The 21,088-nt window shown below is 47.7% G+C and overlaps 1 protein-coding gene across 2 annotated transcripts in view; it reads left to right on the top strand.

Annotated features, from left to right (window-relative positions):
• HPSE2 (heparanase 2 (inactive)) overlaps positions 1–21,088 on the top strand; it is a 619,058-nt gene extending 597,970 nt beyond the window's left edge. For both annotated transcript variants that reach the window (XM_028513737.2, XM_028513738.2), the window contains exon 12: positions 15,809–21,088. In XM_028513737.2, coding sequence (XP_028369538.1) covers positions 15,809–15,974 — 166 coding nt within the window. In that variant the 3' untranslated portion in view covers positions 15,975–21,088. The remainder of the gene's footprint in view (positions 1–15,808) is intronic.

Genomic DNA, 21,088 nt, shown 5'->3' with positions numbered 1-21,088 from the left:
ACCCCGCTTCAGGAGCCTGTTGTTTCTGTGCACACCTTCTGAGTGGCTTCTTCAAGCCCCTGAAAGGTCACATGAAGAGACTGCACTACAGGAGGGAGTGGTGGTCATATAAGGCTAGTTTCTCTCTAAAAAATCTCCAGCTTCAGGGCCCTTTCTGTCATGTTCTTGATTTCTCACCTTTCTGTGAGGAAGACTGACCATACACACCCAAGACAAGAATAGTTCCCCTTCTGGTTAAATCAGAGAGCACCTTTGGGGGCTGCTCTACCACCTACAAAGGAGAGAATCTGTCCACTGCTTCGCACAATCACAAATCAATAAACACTGTCCTCTAGCACAGGTAGGGAATTTATTCTTCTCCAGACATAAATATCTCCAATGTCTTAACAGAGAAGCAACGGGAAGTCAGGCCAAACAAGTCAACTTACATCAGAAAGCAGGAGGGCCCACTTTGGGGGGGAAGTCAAACCAAGAGCAGGTGTTTGTTTAGATCCTGGTGTTCTTCCCTATGTATCTGGTTCGTTTCCATTTGGAGGGAAAACTATCCAAAAATTAGAAAAGAAGAAAACAGCTTTTATCACATTGACTATTTTATCCCAACACACTGACCTGAGGGAATCCACAGACGCTAGGGATCCTGGAGTGGAATGACATTTCGAGGTGTCCCGGTTCATTCCCCTGCCTGCAGACAGTCTGTGGCTAGAACATCTGGACCAGAAGATGTTCTGTGTTTAAAGACCTCTGGGGAGGGAGTGCCCACAGTTTCCATTCTGTCTGAATTGCATAAGAACACTTAATTATATAAGAACACAGGGGCCTGCTGTGCCTGTGGCTGGGACTTTATAGGTAATAAAGAGCTTTAATAGACATTATCTCATTTAACCTTCTGAACAGCACTTGGAAGCAAGTAGAACAATTTGTCTCTCCCCCCTTTTAGAGTTGAAGAAACTGAGTCTCAGAGCAGTACGTGACTTACACCAGAGTCACATAACTATTAGGTGGCAGAGCTGGGAAATACCTAGCATTCAGCCCTCCTTACCCCGAATCCAGTGTACTGTCTTCAACACTGTACTACCCCAAGAGCCCAGTAATATAAAGGTATAACGACATAGTGACAAATATACATCATGGATGACTGAACTCCATCACGATACCATCAGGATTAATTTCATCTTAGGCTCTTTACATAATGAATATATATTTTTAAAGATTTTATTTATTTATTTTTAGACAGAGGGGAAGGGTGGGAGAAAGAGAAGGAGAAAAACATCAATGTGCGGTTGCCTGTCGCACACCCCCTACTGGGGACCTGGCCCGCAACCCAGGCATGTGCCCTGACAGGGAATCAAACCGATGACCCTTTGGTTCAAAGGCTGGCGCTCAATTCACTGAGCCACATCAGCCGAGGCAGAATATATTTTTAAAATAGTACTTTACTCAGCAATGTTCCCTCCTTTAGGCTAAACTCATCCCAGTTCCATTAAATATTCTTCACAAGTCCTAATTTAAATCCTTAAAACTTCTTCTCTGAGCTGCTTCTAAGATTCTGCCTCCCAGTCACAGAATTTTAGTATGAGCAAATTCTTTTTCTTAGCAAAATTAAGTGATTTCTTTCTACTTCTTCTGTGCTCTTCTCAAAGGGGTTATTAAATATCAGGTGCGATTATAAATTGGTTTGATCTGAGGTCTCTAAAAATCAGTCTCAGTGTGTCCTATTTTGACCCCACACCCAGACACTGCCAGCTGCCCCCACCTCTTGGAGCCTCCCTCAGAGACCCATCTCTGAGAGAAGGTGCTGGCCGGGAGGGTTTCCCAGGGAAACTGGAGAGTATGTATCTTCAACGATTCTTCCACTTTTATTGAGGTCATACTTTGTACCAGACACAACTCTTTCCTCTTTAGCAGTCCACTTTGCAGTGGCAATTAATCTGGCTAAAATGTTAAATGAATTGTGGTCCCATATCTATATCCTTTTATATAAAAACTCAGGAATCCAAGTAGACAACTTAGGGAAAAAGTCTGAACGTGAAGTTGAATGTGAATACTTCAGACCAGAACATCTCTCGATCGACTTAATGACAGCCCATGTCAGCACCTGGCCTTCAAAAGCTATTTAATGTTTGGGGGCAGGGTGACGCTCAGGTCTCTGCCCTGAAAGAGTTCATCTCTGTTATTAGAAACAAACAACTAGCAGGAAGCAGCCCATGGATGGTGCCATGAGACAGGTGCAGAGTTCTGCCTCGGGGTGTAACAGGTTAAATGTTTGAATTTCATATCTGCATGAGGCTCTCCTTCAGCTGCTATGGTTTTAGATGAAAAAAAAAAACCTCAAGGATGCTATGAACCAAGAATCTTATTGCCTATTCTGGGAAGAAATGAATATCTCCCCCTCCCCATATTCTACATACTGCTTTCTCTCCCTTGCCCTCATCTCTCTGGGATAAATTTTTGCTTTGATTTTACCCCCACTAAATTTTCTATCAAAGAAAAAATTGGCATCTAGCTGCATGCCATTTGAGAGGTGTCATTTAACATTAGCCAAACAGATTGGTTCTGAAAATACTGAAGTAACACCCAGGTGCTGAGACTGTAAAAATAACCTCATGTCCATGCTGAAACAGGCCCCATTCTGAGAGTGCATTTCCAGATTCAGAGCTTGGCTTGCGTGAAAAGTCCTGAGGGCTGAACTGACCCTGCCTGACCCACCACAATCTCTCTCTTATGATGACTGGAAGCACCACATTTATTTTGGAACATGCACAGATATGGCAAAAGGAGCTTTGGGGAAAACCTCAACCCTAAAAATTCTATAACAAGACTTCTTACTCAACAGCAAAATCTGAAGACTTGTTTTCTGGGACCAAAGGGCCATTACTCCATTGATCTCAGCAGACTCAAGACACCTAAGGGTCTTACTTCTGTACTGCGGATTTTAGTTGGTGCCTAGAGTTTCTGAACTCTGGTCGACCAGATGTACTCTTGCAGGTTCCATTATCTTCATTTGTCTGGGATAATTTAAATTAGTTTCTTTTTTAAATAAACCACCTTATGAAAGTTCTGCACTTATTAAAAGATGACTTTATGCAGGAAAAAAATGGAAGTACTCTTAGAAATAAATACATGTTTCTTCTGTAACAACCCTGACAGAAAGCCTGTCAGCTTCTGCTTGATTGGGAGGCTCATCTCCTGAGCTGGTCCACTCTAGGACTAGATGGTTCTGATTGTAGGAACGATCTTCTTTATATGTGGCCAAAGGGTGTTTTCTTCCCATTTCTTCCTTGCTGTTTTCTTGTTCTAAAAAATAAAGCAGAGTAAATCTATACCTTCTTTACAACATTTCAGTATGCCTTCCCTTAGGATTCTAGTCTCCAAGCTAAACACGCTCAGCTCTTTCAACCACTCTTCAAGCAGCCTGGTATAGAGACTGCTCACTGTCCTCTTTGCCTGGAATCCATTGAGTTTTAGAACTTTATCTCATCTGATTGATTATCTTGCACAGTTCAATTTTCTTACCTCAGACAAGCTTAGTTTTAGCAGTGTAAGAAGTAAGAAATGTGAACATTTTGTTATTTCAATCTACCTCATCATCACAGAATAGGAATATTTTTTAAATCTTTGCCAAATTCATAATGAAAAATAGTATTCTTATTTAATGTGTATTATTCGAGTATTATGAAGTTGAATTTTTAATTTTTATTAGTACTATATAGTTGTCATGAGTCTTCTATGTCCTTTGCTTACTTTTCTACTGGGATGTTACCTGTTTTATTAATGATTTGTAAGTTTTTTCTAATATAAGGCAATTTCTCCTCTGCTATCTATCGTGTGTGTTGAAATATTTTCTCCAGTATTTTTTTTGCTATTTTCCAACTATTTCATTTTTAGAGTATTATCTTGACATACAGAAGTGTTCCCTTTTTATATAGTTAAATCTATTTATCTCTTGTTTAGTGACTTCCATTCCACTTACATTTTTTATGTATTTATATTTCTGAAAGAAGATAAATATGTATCTTTATTTTCTTCCTAGTTTCTTTTTTGTTTTGTTTTTATATCAGTGTTTTTAATGCATTCAGAATTTGTTCTGAAGTCCTTTCTCTAAGATGTAGAGAACATCTTAGATGTTCTCTAAGAGTCCTTTCTCTAAGATGTAGTTGTGCCTTCAGGCTGAGAGAATGTAAAGAAATGTCAACCCATGGAGGGCTTCAGGGGCTGTTAAAAATGTCATTTTTAAAAAGTAAGGGCTTGAGTATGGGCCCCTTCCCTTGAAGACAAGGCCCTACTGGCTCAGATGCAGCCACATCACCTGCAGCCCTCTGCAAAGGCCACTCGGAGCCCCTGAGGAGGCACGGTCAGCTGCAGAGGCTGGGAGCAGCAAGTGGCGGGGAGGTGTCGGCAGGAGGGAAGACTCAGAGCCACCGTGGGCAAACAGGAGGGCAGTACCTCCTCTAACCAGCAACACCCCGGTTCGTGTTCCGGTGCACAAGGTCTGAAACAGACACTGTAAAGGCAGAAGTTAAATATATATGAGACTATCAGTTTATAAGAGTACTTATACATGAGGCTCTGAGTCAGTCTATAGGAAAAAGAAAGAAAAGTAAATACATAGAGAGAGAAATGGGTCTTACGATCTTTAGTCAATGTAAGCTTCCTCGCCGAACCTTAGAGGAGGTGAACCTTGTGCTCATTTGAGGGTGTTTGTGGCTAAGAAAGAAATGAGTTACAACAAACGTATATAGCACTGTCTAAGTAAATAATTACATATATATCTAGAAACTGTAGTAAGGGTGCTGGATGATGTACTTAACCCCCTCGGTTCCTCTTGCCTAAAGAGCTTGCAGCACTCTTTGTGGGGAGCACTCTGCACACAGCTTGAGAGAAGTCTACATGACTGCATAGAACTTGCACTTCAAGAAAAGGACAAAGTTTTCCCCTTCAGTGCTGAAGAAACGCCAGAGTTCGTTATCTGTGTGAATGTGTCATCTGATTCCACTCTTATTCCACCCTGTAAAGCATTACACACATGCTGCCCTGGTTCGTGCTGAGGGGCAAGCTCATCTCACTAGTGTACGTGACATGGGAGAGACATTGAGAAAGCAATTCTATTGAAGTGGCAGAAATGCTCATTTCAGACTATTCAACAAAAAGCATGCCTTTAAAAGGTCACATCTTCCTCTTACATTAAAAAATGTGACCTACTGACATAGTACTCTAAAAGAGTTAAAAAAAAATGTGTGTTTTCTTCCAAATAAATTCAGAATGGCATGGTTAACAAGCTGCCTGATTCCCCTCCACCCGTAGCTGCAAACACACTCCCACTCTCTCTCACCCCTGGTGCTCAGTTGTGCTGCACTTGGAATCACTGGGGAGTTTTAAAAACCCCAATGCCACACCTCACTCAGACCAATTAAACCAGAGTCTCTGGGCTCGGACCCAGGCACCAGTCATTTTTAAAGCCCCCCGGGTGATTCAAATATGTGGCCAAGGTGGAGAACCATTGTCCCTCTAGAAAACTCGGGGAACAAGATCCCTGCTGATTTGCATCTTTAATTTCACCCAGATTCTGTTCTTCATTCAGTCAGTAAGCCATTTTGCCAAAGGTGTGAACATGCCATGATCTCCCCCTCCCATGAGTTCTTTTCGACCTAGTGTACGACTCCCCAAAGGTTTTCTTGTTTGTTTTAACTCCCTGATTAGTAACGGACAAATCATCGTGCAGATCAGAGGATTATACAATGCTTTTATATTATACATCTCAACTTATACTTGACATCTTAAACCAAGATGCTTAGGGTTCCCGAGTTTTCACTTTTATTTTCTGAGAGTTTTTCATTTGTTTTCAGCTACAGAATACATTTTCTTCCAGCTTACTCCCAGCAGCTGGAATCTCTCCACATAGCTGTCCGTCAAGGCTGTGCTCTCCCCTCCCCACCTCCTTTCACCTGGGGACCCTTGTTGCATAGATTTCCATTCTGTTCCAGGTGACTCTGATGAAACACTGGTAAATGCACACCTTAGGGTAAAGCTAACATGTTTCCAAGCATCTGATTCCGAATTGAGAATCAAGTGAATTGAATGAAGTGAAAGGAGAAAACGGGCCATGCTGAAAAGAAGCGACCCCTGCCTTCTTTCTTCACTGCCTCTAGAGGCTGTGGCTGGGTGCTGGACAGACGTAAGGCCCAGGGAACTGCAAGGACCTAGCCCACCTCACCCCTGTAGCAGGGCCAGGGTGTGGTTCTTTCCAGACAAGCGGCTGGAGGGCCAGACTGCACACCAGCTGCCAAACACCAGGAGTCACGTAGCAGGCCACCTCTCTCCTGCTCACCTTCACAGGAGTGATTCCTAGTCACCACACCTGACACTCTGATGTCTGGAACAGAACCTGTACCACTTGGGATATCTTATTTTTTCCCATTGAGGGTACACCAATGCACTTGATATTAGAGGGAACACTGTCAAACTCCAATAAAACTGAGATATTTATCCCTTTGATGTAGTATATTTGAATAGGCGTCCAGGGAGACATGACCTTATAGTAATGGAACTAATTTTGGGCATGGCTGACTGACTCTATCTCGTACTGTCACGTACCGTCCTACCTACCTGTGCACGCGTGTGCCTGTGTACACACACACCCACGTGCACACCCCTGCCCTTTCATGTGACTCTTCACCTCACCTGCAGACTGCCTGCAGAGGGATGCCCCGGCCCTCGCCCCAGCCCCCGACCGCCTCTTCCAGCTTCTCACAATCAGGGTTGAGGAACCTGGTCCCTCCCCACAGGGGATACTTTAAGACAAGACAAACCACATGAAGGTAAATATAGGAGAGTGGCAGTGTGAGGAAGGGAGAGGTGAATTCTGACCTGGGAACCTGGGAAACCCTTGGGGCTGAGGGCCATCAAGCAGGAGGAGCTAGACAGATGAGACCTATGTCTCGGAAATGCTGGAGGGAAGGCGAGTTTAGTAAAGGTTTGGGAATACAAAAGTTCAAAGGCCACTTTGTTTGGGGGTATAGCACGTCACCTCACAGGACTGGGATATAAGATGCTTTGTGGGGTGAAGGGAAAGGCCACAAAAATAGATTAGTGCCAGAATCCAGAAGGCCTGGAAATCCTGGCCAAAAAGCTGATTTTCCTGCCGTCTCCCCCTGTGTAATGTGCTCATTACAGTGTGTCTGACCGCAGTCTGCGTGTTTCTGTGTTTGCTGCCCGGGTGGGTGAGCACTGCATTTGTTGTCATTAACTCTGTACAGCACAAAGATCAGTGAGAACATGAGTGATGCCTCTGACACACTATTTGTGAATGTCGGCGATCATGGTACTGGATCTTTACAGTGGGAAGGGAACTAGTAAAGCACGTACTCAAGCCTCCATCATGTTACAGCTGGTTCGCACCGTGTCCTGTGGTACGGGTGTGATGTGCCTGTGACACGCACCTTTCAGACAGTCACAGAACCAAGTATTCTTCCCAGACTGCCCCCAGATGACTCCCTCCTCTGTTGGGAGTTAATATCAGCACAAGTTCAGGTTCTTAGCTGGACTCTCGTCTGCCAAATGTGCTAAGCTATTTTAAGCCAATAGAAGCACATGGTAGGATTTCATTGTGACTTGGACAATTATTTCACAGACTTGGATAGAACACAGATCAAATCAGGACCCCCAAACCTAACTGCAAGCAGGAAAAGCCTATATTCCCAACAACTCGCCTGTAAAATCCCCAGCTCTGCTTACATAATGGAATCCTAGTGTCTTCTCTGTGGCACAGAAGCTCCATCCGTGCCCCTCCTTGTGCAGATAGGCCCTCAGAGAGTAGGAAGGAGGGCGAACACTCCCATAGGCCCCCAGTGTCTCAGTGGCCGGCCGGGAGCCTCACAGATGATGTGAGCTTGTGGAGGGACAAGGGGAACAGAAAACATTCCTCTCCGTTTTTCTTTCTTTCCATCTCCTCTCTTTAGCAACAGAGGAAGGGGTTGGAGTATCTAACCTGCCACTTGAGAACCCCTAGAGAGGTCGAGTAGAACTCGACAAGCATTAATTTGAATGACTATCATAGGCAAGAAGGCGCTGAACCCAGTGGGACTGAAAATGAAGAAATGAAAACAGTTCTGTTCAGCAGGCCGAATGGCTCCCGCACATGGATGAAACAAAGCTGAGAATGGTGCAGGCTAGAGGAGGGGTGGGGCGGGGGTGGGGGCAGGGAAGTGCCTCTCTTCCAGCTGGGGCTCTCAGATAAGGCCCCGGTGGAGGAGGCCTCATCCCATGGGGCCTGGAGGGAAGAGTGTGCTTTTTGACAGATTGTACCAGATTGCAGACGGAGCACAAAGCACATGGGAGAAAAAGTGTGCAGGGCACACTTGGGAGGAAGTAATCCTCCCCACGACCCCCGAGGAGCAGGAGCACCCCAGAGAGGGTCATAAACATACAGCCTTTGCTTCTGCTGGGCATGTGGGATCCGGACACTAGGCTGCAGTGGCCACTCCTCAGACGCCCTCTCGGCGGAGTCGCCATCACTCATGGCTATTTCAAAGGAACTCCCTCTCTAAGCGACCCCAGATGCACAGCCCCTCGCAGAGCAGGGGAGGGGAGCAAGGTCTCTCCTCAAACCTGGCCGCGCTCCCTGCGACTCTAACCTGCCCCTGACCTGGAAAAGGGCAGGGAAGCTGCACATACCAGCTTTCCAACTCGGCCAGGGGCCTCGGCGGGACCACTCGGGCCTCCGAGCCCTGTAAAATGCACACAGGTGCGCAGCTGGCGAGTGGGCCGGGGTGTCTGGGATCTGGGACTGGAGAGCCCGGCGCCTAGTCGCGCAGGCACCGCCAGCCCCGCACCTGCGCTGACCCCCCTCTCCGCACACTGGCCCAAAATCCCGCACCCCCGGCAGGAATCTCAGTCTGGCTTTGCACATTTGCTGAATATCAGCCTCATTCCAGGTGGATTCCCCTACCAACTGGACCACAACGAAGTTTTTGTTGGGACTTAGACTGAGTCTGTGGTTAGATCATCCGGGAGACCAAGCGCTGGGCTCACCTCCCGGCCTGCCTCTCCGGCACCGCCGGTGGCTCCCAGGAAGCGGGCCAGGCTCCCCTGCTTCTTAGGAGCCACCACCCGGTCTTGCTCTCCGGCGCCATTGTGTGGAACAAGAGTGACCTCTAGTGGCTCGTGGGAAACACAGGAATAGTGTCGGAACTAGGAGGTGGGCGGGTTATTGGGGAGAAAAGGAACCTGACACCCACTTAACCTGACACCCATAAGCCCCCCCCCCCCCCATGCACACACTCAGACTCGTGTTCATTATCTTTTTTCTCCCTCTCCACCAACCCCCATCCCTTCTTTCCCTTTCCCCCCAGGCCTCTCCCATCATTTAACAATCGGGTAGCTGAGACTCGACAGGACTTATCTAGGCCTGCACTTGTCATGCACAGACTCTGGACTAAAATTCCAGCCTCTGGCTTGCAGTCCAGCGCCTTTTCTGCTGCCCGCATACTTATCCCCAGTCCTTTTATCGAGAATCAACTTTGTGAGTTGGTGGACAGGGGCGAGCAGCGTGAGTCCGACAGAAACACGATGTTCCCGTCTAGTGGTGAGACTGACAAGCAGTCAGCATTCCCAGTGCTGGGCTGTGCACACCGAAGTGCTGAGACCCAAGGAGTACTGGGCGATGGGGGAGCACTTGGAGGGACGTGCCCTGCAGGACAAGTAGGAGTTAGACAGGAAAAGGAAGCCAGAAGGGTGGGGAGAGCATGGAAAAGGTTTTACGCAGAGGGAACAGGTACAAAACCCATGAGATTAGAGAAGTTCTGGTTGGAGAAATTGCAGCACAGAATGAAAGGAGGCAGTGGGCCGTGGGGGGCCAGAATGGGCAGGAGCTACAGTGAGCCTCTAAGGGGCTGGAGGAGCATGTAGAAGGCCTTGCTTATGAGGTCTTGTAAGGACATTTAGGACAGTGGTTCAAAGGTTAGGTAGGTGGATGGCATGATTAGATTTCTGCTTGTGTGAGATCAGTCTGAATTTGACAGTAAGCTCTGCCTTGGGCCAGTTGTCAGGTTGTGGGCCAGCTGCCCAAAAAATGTTCGAGCCAGAGGGAATGTTAGAGTTCAACTAGTCTATCTTTCAGATTGAGAGGCCCCACCTCAGAGAAGGGGAATCACTTTCTCAAAGTGGGTGAGGTGGAACTGGTTATCCCTAAGTCCTTTGACCTCCTACTCAAGGCCCCAGATATGCCAGGCTGAACCAGACACCAGGTCCCAAGGCTGCTCCCCATGATACACAGACTTCCCCTGTCTCTGCCCCCACAAAAGCCCACCTGGGGCCAGGTCAGAGTCCAGCAAATTGTCTTCAAGACTGTCAAAGTCATGCTCACTGGACCTGCTTTTAAGACCTCGGAAGAGTCGAGAGCTTCCTTCAGTGTCCATTGCTAGCAAGAACCATGGTAAAGCATGAAGACCAGAGAGCATAGACAGGTGGTGGGGAGGGGCAGGGGGGTGGCCTGGCCAAGAGGCTCCCTGAGAGACCTGGGGAGCAGAGAGCTCGACTCCAAATTGAGACATCGAATCCCATTTCAAATAGCACGGAAAAAAAAGAAAACAACTTTAGGAATTGCAAGTAACCCAGACTTAGTAAAAACAGATGGTGATAAAACCCAGTTGTTCTAATATTTGGATAATTTAAATGCCCTCAACAGCTAGGGAATTAAGAGAAATAGCTCAACGTGGGCTGGGTCACTTAGCATCTGGTTTGAAAAGTCATGGGCAGTAAGGAGGCCCCAGAATATGATGAGAATGTGATAAGAATGGGCTTCAAGGGAGGAAACACGATCCGGTGGGTGCCGTCTGGAACCGAAGGAAAACATGAAATAGAAAGAGGCGTCGGGAGGCCTGAATTCAAGACCGAGCTTAGCTCCTATTAGCCGCATGACCTTGCCCAGACCACTTAACCTCGCTGACCTCGTCTCCCCAGTAAAGTTACAATAATAATAATAATAATAGTTGCCCGACATACTTCACAGGGCTCCGTAGCAACCACAGGGAAGGCCAGGTAGGACGCCGGGGAAGGGCAGCAGTGCAATCTCAGCCCTACGCTCCCTGGCTGTGTGACTCGGGTGAGTTTTGGCCCCTCTGAGCTTTGGGCTTCTCATCTGAAAGGGAGGGGTGGGAAGACCTGCCTCAGCTGGTAGCTGTAAGGACAAATGCAATAGTCCAGGTAAATCATAGTGTGGTGCCTTTTGCACGGACTGTGCCCAATACTGGGTGATTCTTAACATTAGCATGATTATGCTTTCAAATTTGCAGATTGTTCAATGCATAAAAATGACATATATTCAGCATGATATGATGTCACTGGATAACAGGATAAACACTAAAAGAAAAATGTAAGGAAAAGAGAATGGAGGTGGTTAGGCCCACAGGCCACCTTTGTAATGGAGAGACCTTCTAGATCAGGACGTATGAGACTCACGATCTCACAAAACTGACTCGTGTTGTTGGCTTAGTACAAAATGGTCATATAGATCTTTTTCAAGGATGAGAAATGCTAGCAGTGACCCGTGGTTTTGTTTCAGGTTGGAATGAGGTTATCTGCCATCTCCGAGCCACTGAGAGCCAGAGTGACTGGGATGTCAGCGCAGCGATTTTCACACGCGATACCTGACAGTTTAGTCAGGGGCACTGACCTCTTTCCCTTAGAGCACAGGAGGCAAACACAAGGCCCGCGGGCTGCATCGGCCCTCCACCTCATTTTATCTGGCCCGGCACCTTGTTTCCACCTGGCGGCAGGCAGCACTGAGCTCTCCCTTAACTATTAAGGGTAGTTACATTTATTACATTCAGCCCTTTGAAGTCAACCACGAGGCTGATGTGGCCCCTGTGAAAATGCGTTCGACACCCCTGTCTTAGGTCGTCAAATAAAAAGTGGTAACAGCCAACACAGCAGTAGCTGTCCAGTGTGAATGAATCAAAATTATACCTATATTTTTGTCAGATTGGCAAAAAAATATCTTTTTTGTTGTGCCACTGAATTTTAGTAATTAGTTTACGTGCCATGAGATGAAAAAGGTTGAAAATCGCTGTGTAAATCTGTAAAGACACTCAGCGAGCCTCCAGGGAACCTCCTTAGAAGTGGGGAGACTTAACCCAGGAAGACCAGAAATAATGCAAAAGAGCCTCAAAAATGCATTCCCTTTTTCAGAAAATATTTTGTCCCTACTCTGTGTCAAGAATCTTGGTAGGCACCAAAGATTTAAGGACAAAAAGACGGTCCCTTTTAGCCCCAAGTTTACCATCCAGTGAGGGATAGAGCAAGTAAATCACAACAACTCAGTGAGGTGGTAACAGGTAAATTTGGGGTACAAGAGAGCCTAGAGGTGGGACTCCCAATGCAGGGGTCAGAGAAGGTTCCCCAGAGGGAGCAACACCTGAGCAAGGTCTACAATTATGCAAGGAGTTAATCTGACACAGAGAGTCCCTAGGCAACAACTGCAAGTCATTTCATCCGATCCTGCTGCGGAAGGGCGCAGGACCTTTGGAAAGTGGGAGTCTTCCTCTGTGATGTCAGCACTACAGTAATTGTCCTCTTAAAACTTGCGTTTGAACAAAAAGCACAGGATGCCCTCAGCGTCCCAGAAAATCCTGTTGGGAATTTCATTACAGTTTTAAATCAACTTGTTTCTTATTAATCCCAACAGCATCTACTGGCATTCACATTTGAAAGATATTTACTATACTTCTAAATGAACTTGTGTATTTTAATCCCAACAGTATCTACTGACATTTTCACTTGAGAAATATTATCTCATCTCTGTGCAAGACTTACTAGTTTTTCATTGCAAAACAGTCTTTGTTCATGCATATATTGATGAAATTGTTGCAGTAACTGCCAACGCATCGCCCCCACACCCCCAGAGCTCCATGATGCACAGTCGGTTAGCACTGGAGCAAGGGCGCTGGCACAGTCTGGGCCTGGAGGGGTAGCTGACACTAGGCTTCATTGTCCAAATGCAGGTGGAAGGGACGGGGAGTTCCTGGAGAGCTTGAAGCAGTGACGACAATGGATCACCAGGTCAGCGATGTGCCAGGTGTGGGGGCGGGGAGTGTACTGAAATAATAGTCGATGGAGAGTAAGGAGCAGAATTGAAAGACATTAAAAGGGAGAATCAATTAGGCTTAGGAACCCTGGATATAGGAACTGGGAGAGAAATGCCAGGTGACGCCCAGCTTTCTGGCTTGGGCAATTGGATGGGTGGTAGCGGTGCCAGCACAGAGATAACAAGGCAGAGAAGAGGGTTCAAGTAGATTTTTACTTTGGACATGGCGACTCTGAAGTTCCTGTGGGACAGCTAAGTGGAGATGTGTAAGGTAGAAGGATCTAGGCTAGAGATGCAGGTTTGGGAAGCATTGCTATGTGGATTGCAAAGTTCTGGGCATGGGTGATAGCTCAAGGAGTATGTAGTGCAGAAAAAGAAGAGGTCCAAAAACAAAGACCAGGAACCCCAACATCTGAGAGGCAGGTAGAAGAGAACAGTCCCCCTGAAAAGGAAATGAAGGATGGAGAGAGAGAGAGAGAGAGAGTGCGAACAAGCACATGGGAGAAAAGGGGAGAGAAGGCGGGGAGCCGTGAAAACATGTCAGTGCCACAGAGCAGTCAAGTATAAGGACCAAACAGGGTGGGTACCCATGATGGCAAAGAAAAGAATAACAAAAACACCGTTTCTCACTTATATGGCTCATTATGCTTCCAAGCACTTTCACAGTTTTATTTCATTGCGTTCACACTACAGCCTATGTAGCACTCTTACAGATGCAAAAACTGCAGGAAGTGAGAAGAGATATGTCATAGCTATCTAGCAAGTTAGGAGTCCGGCTCCTGGGATTAGAGACCAGTCCAGAATCTTGACCATGCTCCTTGTTCCCACCCACTCCGAGTTAGCTTTTTCACAAGCCTATAAGGAACTGAGAATGGGGTGTTTCAGAGTAACTACCCATTATTAGCATAGAAATTAAAAGCCTTGCCTAACACACTTGGTTTTGCGTTGCCTAGAAGTCAGATGCCAGTACCCTGGGATCATCTGAATTTAAAAGGGCAATACCCAAATCCTCTAGGTGAGGGCTTGCATCTAATTCTGTATGTAACAGGGACATTGAAGGTTTTCAGGTAGAGAGTGATGTACATTTGAGTATGCTTTGGAAAGATTAATCAATGTTATTGAACTTGTATCTGACAGTGCCTTGGTCTGGTCACTGGATAGTCATACCACCTGAAACAAAATAATGAAAACACGCTGTGAAGACCCGTCTGGGTATTGGGGGGATTTTTATTTGGGTGTGGGTTCTACAACAGAAATACCTCTCTTCAGCCTGCCCCCCATTACAATGAGTAGCCTGTCTTCACCAGAGACAATCACTCCAGTTTGGAGCAAGAGCTCCCTGCATATTTGATGAGGTCAAAACCTACCTTCAGATCTTGTTTACCCCAACCCCTTCTAGAGGCAGGCCTGGCTCTCTACACAGGAGTCTGTTCCTTTCTCATTCATTCCTTAGTCATACCAACGAGAAAAGGGGGGCTGTCCCCGCTGGCCTGTCAGATCTGGACAGGGTCCCAACTTATTCATGTGGGGCCCGGCCCGGACCTGCTTCTCTGCCTCCTTCTCCATTGGGAGCAATTTACAACACACTTATCTCTGGGAATTCACTGCTCCGTTGGGCATGGGTTTGATTATCTCTCTCTAAACCTGTCTATCATTCACAGCACAGAAGGAACACTAAACAAAGACCTTCACATCAATTACTAACATTTTATTCTCTTTACAGCTCAGATGATATCACCGCAATGTTATCACTTAGAAGCTTGGGCCAGTCCCAGAAACAGTCATCACTATGCAATGCTGATTTTCTGAGGGTAGCTCACAGCCGTGTTTCCAGCTGGTGGCCTGGTTCTGGCCTTTTCTCCTGACCCATAAAACTGAGCTTCAGCCTGGGTACATGGCCATACAAGCCACTCGGCAGTCAGGAACAGCTGGGAGCTGTCTGGATTCTGGACCACAGGCCAGGGAGGGATGGTCTGTTTCCCTCCACTCTCTAAGCACCACGTCTGTGGCCCCTGCTCAGGGGTGAAGATGGCTGCTGCGCAGGAAGACTGAGAGCAGGCCAGACGGGGGAATTAGGATCATGAATGCCTACTTTTATCACCTTAAACTCCATTGTGTTGCTAAAAATGGAAACATTCATTAAATATTAGATATGAACACTCATTCTTAGATTTAAAAGGGAGAATTGTTAGCTATATCTCTGTCCTTCAGAACAATCCTGTGCAAGCAAATGATGACAATTCTTTAAGCTGTCAAATATAGTAATGAGAATTTTGAGTTTAATAGGAGATTTCTGCAATCATTTTAAGCCTCTGCTTTGTTCCACAGGTCTAACTAAAGTGTTATTGTGATTTTTAAAAAATGTAAGCATGAGGCACTTTTCAGCTTCTGCATAACAGAGACTTGTCATTTGTCTAAGTGAGGTGTCCGTGGGACAAGGTGATGTTCAAATCCTGGCCCCAGATCTATAGACTGTGTGATCCTGAGCCAGTCACTCAACTACTGCAGGTGGCATGGCAATAATGACAGTTTCTCCCTCAGAGTGTTGCCGAGATACTTGAATGTGTTGTTAAAATAAAGCCCCCAGGGGAGAGCCTGGGCATAGCAAGTGTAAGTGATGGCTGTGCCCATCTGCCGGGTAGCAGCAGTGCAGGGCTGCCCAGGCATTGCCCGGATGGCTCCCCTCAAACGCACTATTAACAAGCTCCATGCTGTCTTTCCTCACCACAGGTCAGTGCAGCTGAACGGCCAGCCCTTGGTGATGGTGGATGATGGGACCCTCCCCGAATTGAAGCCCCGCCCCCTGCGGGCCGGCCGGACATTGGTCATCCCTCCAGTCACCATGGGCTTTTATGTGGTCAAGAACGTCAACGCTTTGGCCTGCCGCTACCGATAAACCACCCTCACGTCACACAGTGCCCACAGGTCTGCTGGACTGCTTTCCACTCTTCTGCCACAATAGTACTCTCATTTTTCCAGACATCTTAGCAACAAACCAGTCTCTGCTGCCCCATCCTGCTGGAATCAACATAGACTTGCTCTGCCAAGGTAGCCTGAGCATAGCCCATGTAGGTCACATCCACCCTTAAGGGAACTGTGGACACCGCCTGTACCTACAGAGGGATGAAGGTCTGTGTGTACAGCTGTATGTATCCTTGTACATGTACCATGAAACCAAGCTGAAGCACGCTCCCCGGACCAATGACACCGCTCCCCGTGACCCTGGTCTCACAGCCAGGGCACTGCAGACTAGCCCGTGCTGCTCCCTTCGGCGACAATGAGCAGGGAAAGAACCTGGCGGACATTTGAGAGGCCCGTCCTCTTCCAGCTCCTCTCCCTTGTCTGTTCCCTGCTGTTGCCCTGGGTTTCCTGTCAGCTAGCTCCCTTCCCAGAGGGGAGCGAGCGGGTGAGTCAGCGCTGGCCTGCTGGGTGAGCTGTTTGTGTAATTTCCCGGCTGATGTATGAGCGTGTGCATCTGGGCTTCTGACAGCAGCATCGATCACTGGCTATTCCTCCGGGAAGCGGGTGCTTCAAAAGTAAAATTGTAATCATACCCCAGGTTTTATAAGAAGGTTCTATTCCTCTGTGAGCCCGGATCCCCCCAGGGCTGGAATGGGAGTCAGGTAACAATGTGCATTGAGTGGAGAGCCCTGCATTAGGCACCACGAAGGGCAACCGCCCTCTGCCATGTGGGCTGTGACAGAGGGAGTTGTCGTACAAAGAGCAGGCACACCAACCCACACCCACACGTGCACACACAACAGCAACAACCACAACTGAACAAAGCAAATAATCAGACCTGCCTTGAACTTGAAAGAATATTTATTAAAGGCAAGTCCTTGATGATTTGGTAGACCAAAACCATTTTTTAAAAGAAGAGGTATAAATCAAAGGTCCTCCCTGTTCAGACACAGCTGGCTGTAATCTTTCTGCCTCTTCACAATGCAGGTACTAGGTCATCTCGGATGGCCAGGTCTGCCTTGGCCCAGACCAGCTTATTTGAGTGGTGAACAAAGCTTTCCGGGAACCGCTCTGGGAAGGCCGCGTCTGGAGACAGGACTGGTGGGGAAACTGTGGAACCAGAGGTGGGAAGCTGCCAGTGGGACGGGGGCAAGTGGAGGGAGCTGAAGTTCATCGTGAGGACCTTCTGGGTGGGCTATTGGGCCTTTGCAAACAATCTGCCCTTGAATGACTCCCTTTTCTGTGGATGTGACTTTCTTTCTCGGGATAAGTGACATGACTGATGCTTTTTTAAAGGAGGAGACAGTTGACAGTGTCACAGGGTTCCAACTGAAGGGGCGACACAACTTCTGTAGTGAGGGAAGGACAGGAGTGGGGGGAGGGGCAGGGTTGCCGAGGCCAGCCGCCAGGGAGACTGCAGAAGGAGCCTGAGGAGTTGAGTGAGGACTAGGGCCACGTCTGCGAAGTGAGGCGAGGTGAGAGGTGGGAGGAAGAGGAAACAGGAGAGAAAGTAGAGGGTTCTCAGCTTGGAGAGCTGGGAGTTGGGGTGAGGGAAGCTGACAGCTCAGTTTACGTTTAAGGAAGAGAGTGGACACCGTTTTGACAGGCTTAGTATTAGTACAGAAGGAAGAGCACACGGGAGATGCAGCAAGAAACGGGAGACGGGGGACTGGCTGGCCCCCATTAGGGGGAAGCTCAGCCTGGACGCTGGGAGAGAGAGGAAGTATCGGACCCTGACCCCTGACCGGCGGCCTCAGGGCTCCTCAGTGGCTCCTCCTCTTCTCCAGAGCAGGCACCTCCCACTGAGGCTCAGCCCTGAAAGGGGTGGAGAGAGAAAGGACGGGAAAGAAGTGGCAGAGGACAGGCCCAAGTGGAAAAGACAAATGAGAGACCAAGTGGTGGTTTCCCCAAACTTTAAAAATTTTGTGCACATATCAAAATCTCTCCTACATACTGATACAGGCGCTGCTGCAGGGCCCCTGATAATAACCAGAGCAACCCGAGGTCCCCGCAGGCCTGGCCCTCAGCTAGTCTGCTCTCCATACACGGTAGCCCCTGTTTCTCCTGTAAGGCATGTAGAGGGTCCAGAGCTTTTCCCAGGTCGCCCGGGCGATGGGTTGCAGAGCTCAGGATAATCGAGAGCCTGTTCATTTAACCGCCACGCGCAGTGACTGCCCAACTCAGACTCACCCCTTCACCTCTTCACAGGTCCTGCTAACTCAGCACAGCACAGCCTGAAAGCGCCCCTCAGACACGTTCTGTGAGTGCGCTTCTTCACCAGGCCCCCACATAGGCAGAACATGGGCAGTTCCTGCTCCTTCTGTCTTTGTACTAAATGCTGCTCCTAAGAGGTCTGTTTTGTTTTTTAGTTAATAAAAAGGGAAAAGAGGATCGCTGAGATTTATCTTCGGAGTCCTGCAACTCTAACTTTGCAACTGTCTCATAGAAGAAGTATTTGCATTGTTCAAAGGAAACCAAGAAACTCAGTATAAAAATCACATCCCATAGAGATGTTAGTACAGAGCATCTATCCTGGATTTCTCATTTTGGGTGGGGGTAATGGCTACATCAGTGCGGATGGCTCCTTGTGATGGAGTCCCCATCTCACTTCCCGCAAAAGATACCCTGTGGCAAAATTCAGCATCACCACCCACTTCATCAGGGAAGCCGCTTGGTGGGCTGGGCCCTGGGACAAAAGGTCTCATCACCAGCCTCCCAGACCAGATACTTCCTCCTAAAACATGACACGGCTGAGGTGATCTAAGACGTAGGAACCACTTTATTTTGAACCAGAGAATGGGCTTCTAAAGTGCTTATTTGAAAGCCTGATAATGTGTAATGAGAAGTCTGTGTCTTGTTGAGATGATTTTCTGCTCCTTCTGCCTCTAGGAGTGATTTTCTTTCTCCTTTCTTATCGCAAAGGCTCAGAACAAATTCTCATTGTTACTTGGAGAGAGTGTCCCAATTCTTCCAGTGCCCTGAAAAAGCTGCAGCTGTGAGATATTAGCATTATCTGCAGATGGAGAAAAGCTTGAGAATACCAGAACTGAGCTACAGTGAGACGCAGGCCCGGGACTCCCAGAACCACAATTCCCAGAGGCCCACTTGCCCTCTGCAGCCCCAGCCTCTCCCCAGGTGGATGGGTCCAAGTCCCACACCTATTACAGGGCACTGGTTGTTGGTGGAATTTGGCTGAGAAGCCTCACCAGCTCTCTGGGGCCTCCTGGGGTGAGGCAGTGAGGGAGGCGGGTGCCCGGCAGGACTGGGAACCGCTGAGCTGCCAGCGGTCCAGGCCAGGCCCGGCCTCTGCGGGTGTGCTCCACCACGTGCACTCCAGGTCCCCGTGGTTGGGATGGATGCGGCTGCGGGATTCACCTTGGAAATCCATTGAGAGCAGTTTTATTTGTGAAAACAAAAGGGAAGTATTTAATCTCTGTAGAGGCAAAGGTGAACCAGGTGGATAAAACATTGGAACAGGGAAGGACTTCAAAAATTTGAAATAAAAGACGTATCAATAGAACAACCAAAAATAATAGAGATACGGCTTGGAGAAGGCAAGGAAGGGATGGGCATAGACATTTACACAGCTTGGCTGCCTCAGCTTTCCCGTCTCCCCAGCCTCGGCGCCCCTGCCCAGCCTGGACACGGCCGATTGCTCTCTTCTACTCACTCACTCTCCTGTTCCACAGCCTCGCCTCTGCCAGCCGCTCTGTCCTCCCCCTGGAGCCCAGGGAAATCTGCTGTACCAAGAGGGAATTAAGCTTTTATTGAAGAAACAGTTCTTACAAGGCCCAAGGAACTGAAGCATTTCAATCACTGCCTCTCAGTTCCACTAACAGGAATACAAAAGCTTCTGTAACTGCCCCCCTGTCTCAGTCCTGGGTAGTGAGTATGTGTATTTGGGGAGGACCTGAGAAGCAATTTACCCAAGGCCATCCAGATAAACAGAGTGGCAGGCCTGGGACTTGAACCCAGGTCTGCTGTATTCCAAAGCCTGCTCTCATTGCATTGTACTCTCTCCCCCATTGGACTGGTTATGGCCAACTTACTCACTTCCCTGTGATGTCCAGTTAGCTTTCTCAATGTCCTGTGTGTGTCTACAGAGAACCCTAGTAGTGTCTTCACCCAGGACCGTTGATCTCGGGTTTGGGGAAGCCAACTGACAACTCCAGTGGGTAGTGAGTCTGGCTATGACCAGCTTTGGCTGTAGAGTTTGGAATCGGGGATCATCTTGGCCTACCAGTGACCCTCCCAGTCTGCCCCTCTCCCTCTGTGGTTTTCTGAAGAACAATTTAAAAGGCCACTCCTGCCATGAGCACCCACTGCAGGTGATGAGTCTTGATATGCTAAACCCTGGCGCTAAGTGGCCCAGCCAGTTAGCTCCCACACATGCACTGCCTCGGCTAGCACTGCCCCTCCCCCTGCCACCACCCAGAGGTTTGGAAGTTTCTCTTTACCTTCACAGACTAATTTTAAAAGTCCATTAATCATTGCCACATGGGTAGTATTTGCAAACATCACTCTGAAACGAGAAAGCCAAAATATCAAAAGACAGCAAGTCAAATGCTCTGGCACCTACTTTCTTCCAAACACCTGAGCAGCCCCTGGGAACCCTGGGAGTATTTGGGAGGGACTGACCAAGTTCCAAATGACTGGCTCGTGAATAAATCCCACTGTCCCGTGCACCCAGCAGAAAAAAAAAGGGGCCCTTCCTTGCAGCCTACATCACTAATATTACTCTAATTATTATTCATGAAAGTTTTCTCTGAGTCTTTTTCAAGTTGTAAATGTTATGTAATAAATTATATTTTTAGGAGAAGCAAAAAGAAACCTTAGTTTTATTGATTGGAAGTTGGCGAAGTGAGTGCAGAAACACCTCCCAGGGAACGCTGCTTCTCTGTGCAGGGGGTCTGACAGTTGTGAATGTTTTCTTCTGGAGAACAGATTATACTGTGGCTTGTATGTGCCCGGTCATTGCAGACAGTTTGGTTCGTGAGGTAGTTTATATGTTGAGGTGATGTTCTGTAAGTAATAAAATGTGAATGCTCT

Source organism: Phyllostomus discolor, chromosome 5 (genome assembly GCF_004126475.2).
Source record: "Phyllostomus discolor isolate MPI-MPIP mPhyDis1 chromosome 5, mPhyDis1.pri.v3, whole genome shotgun sequence".
NCBI classification, from domain to species: domain Eukaryota; kingdom Metazoa; phylum Chordata; class Mammalia; order Chiroptera; family Phyllostomidae; genus Phyllostomus; species Phyllostomus discolor.
The sequence above is the reverse complement of the archived record's forward strand: the minus strand, read 5'-3'. Positions and strand labels throughout refer to the sequence as shown.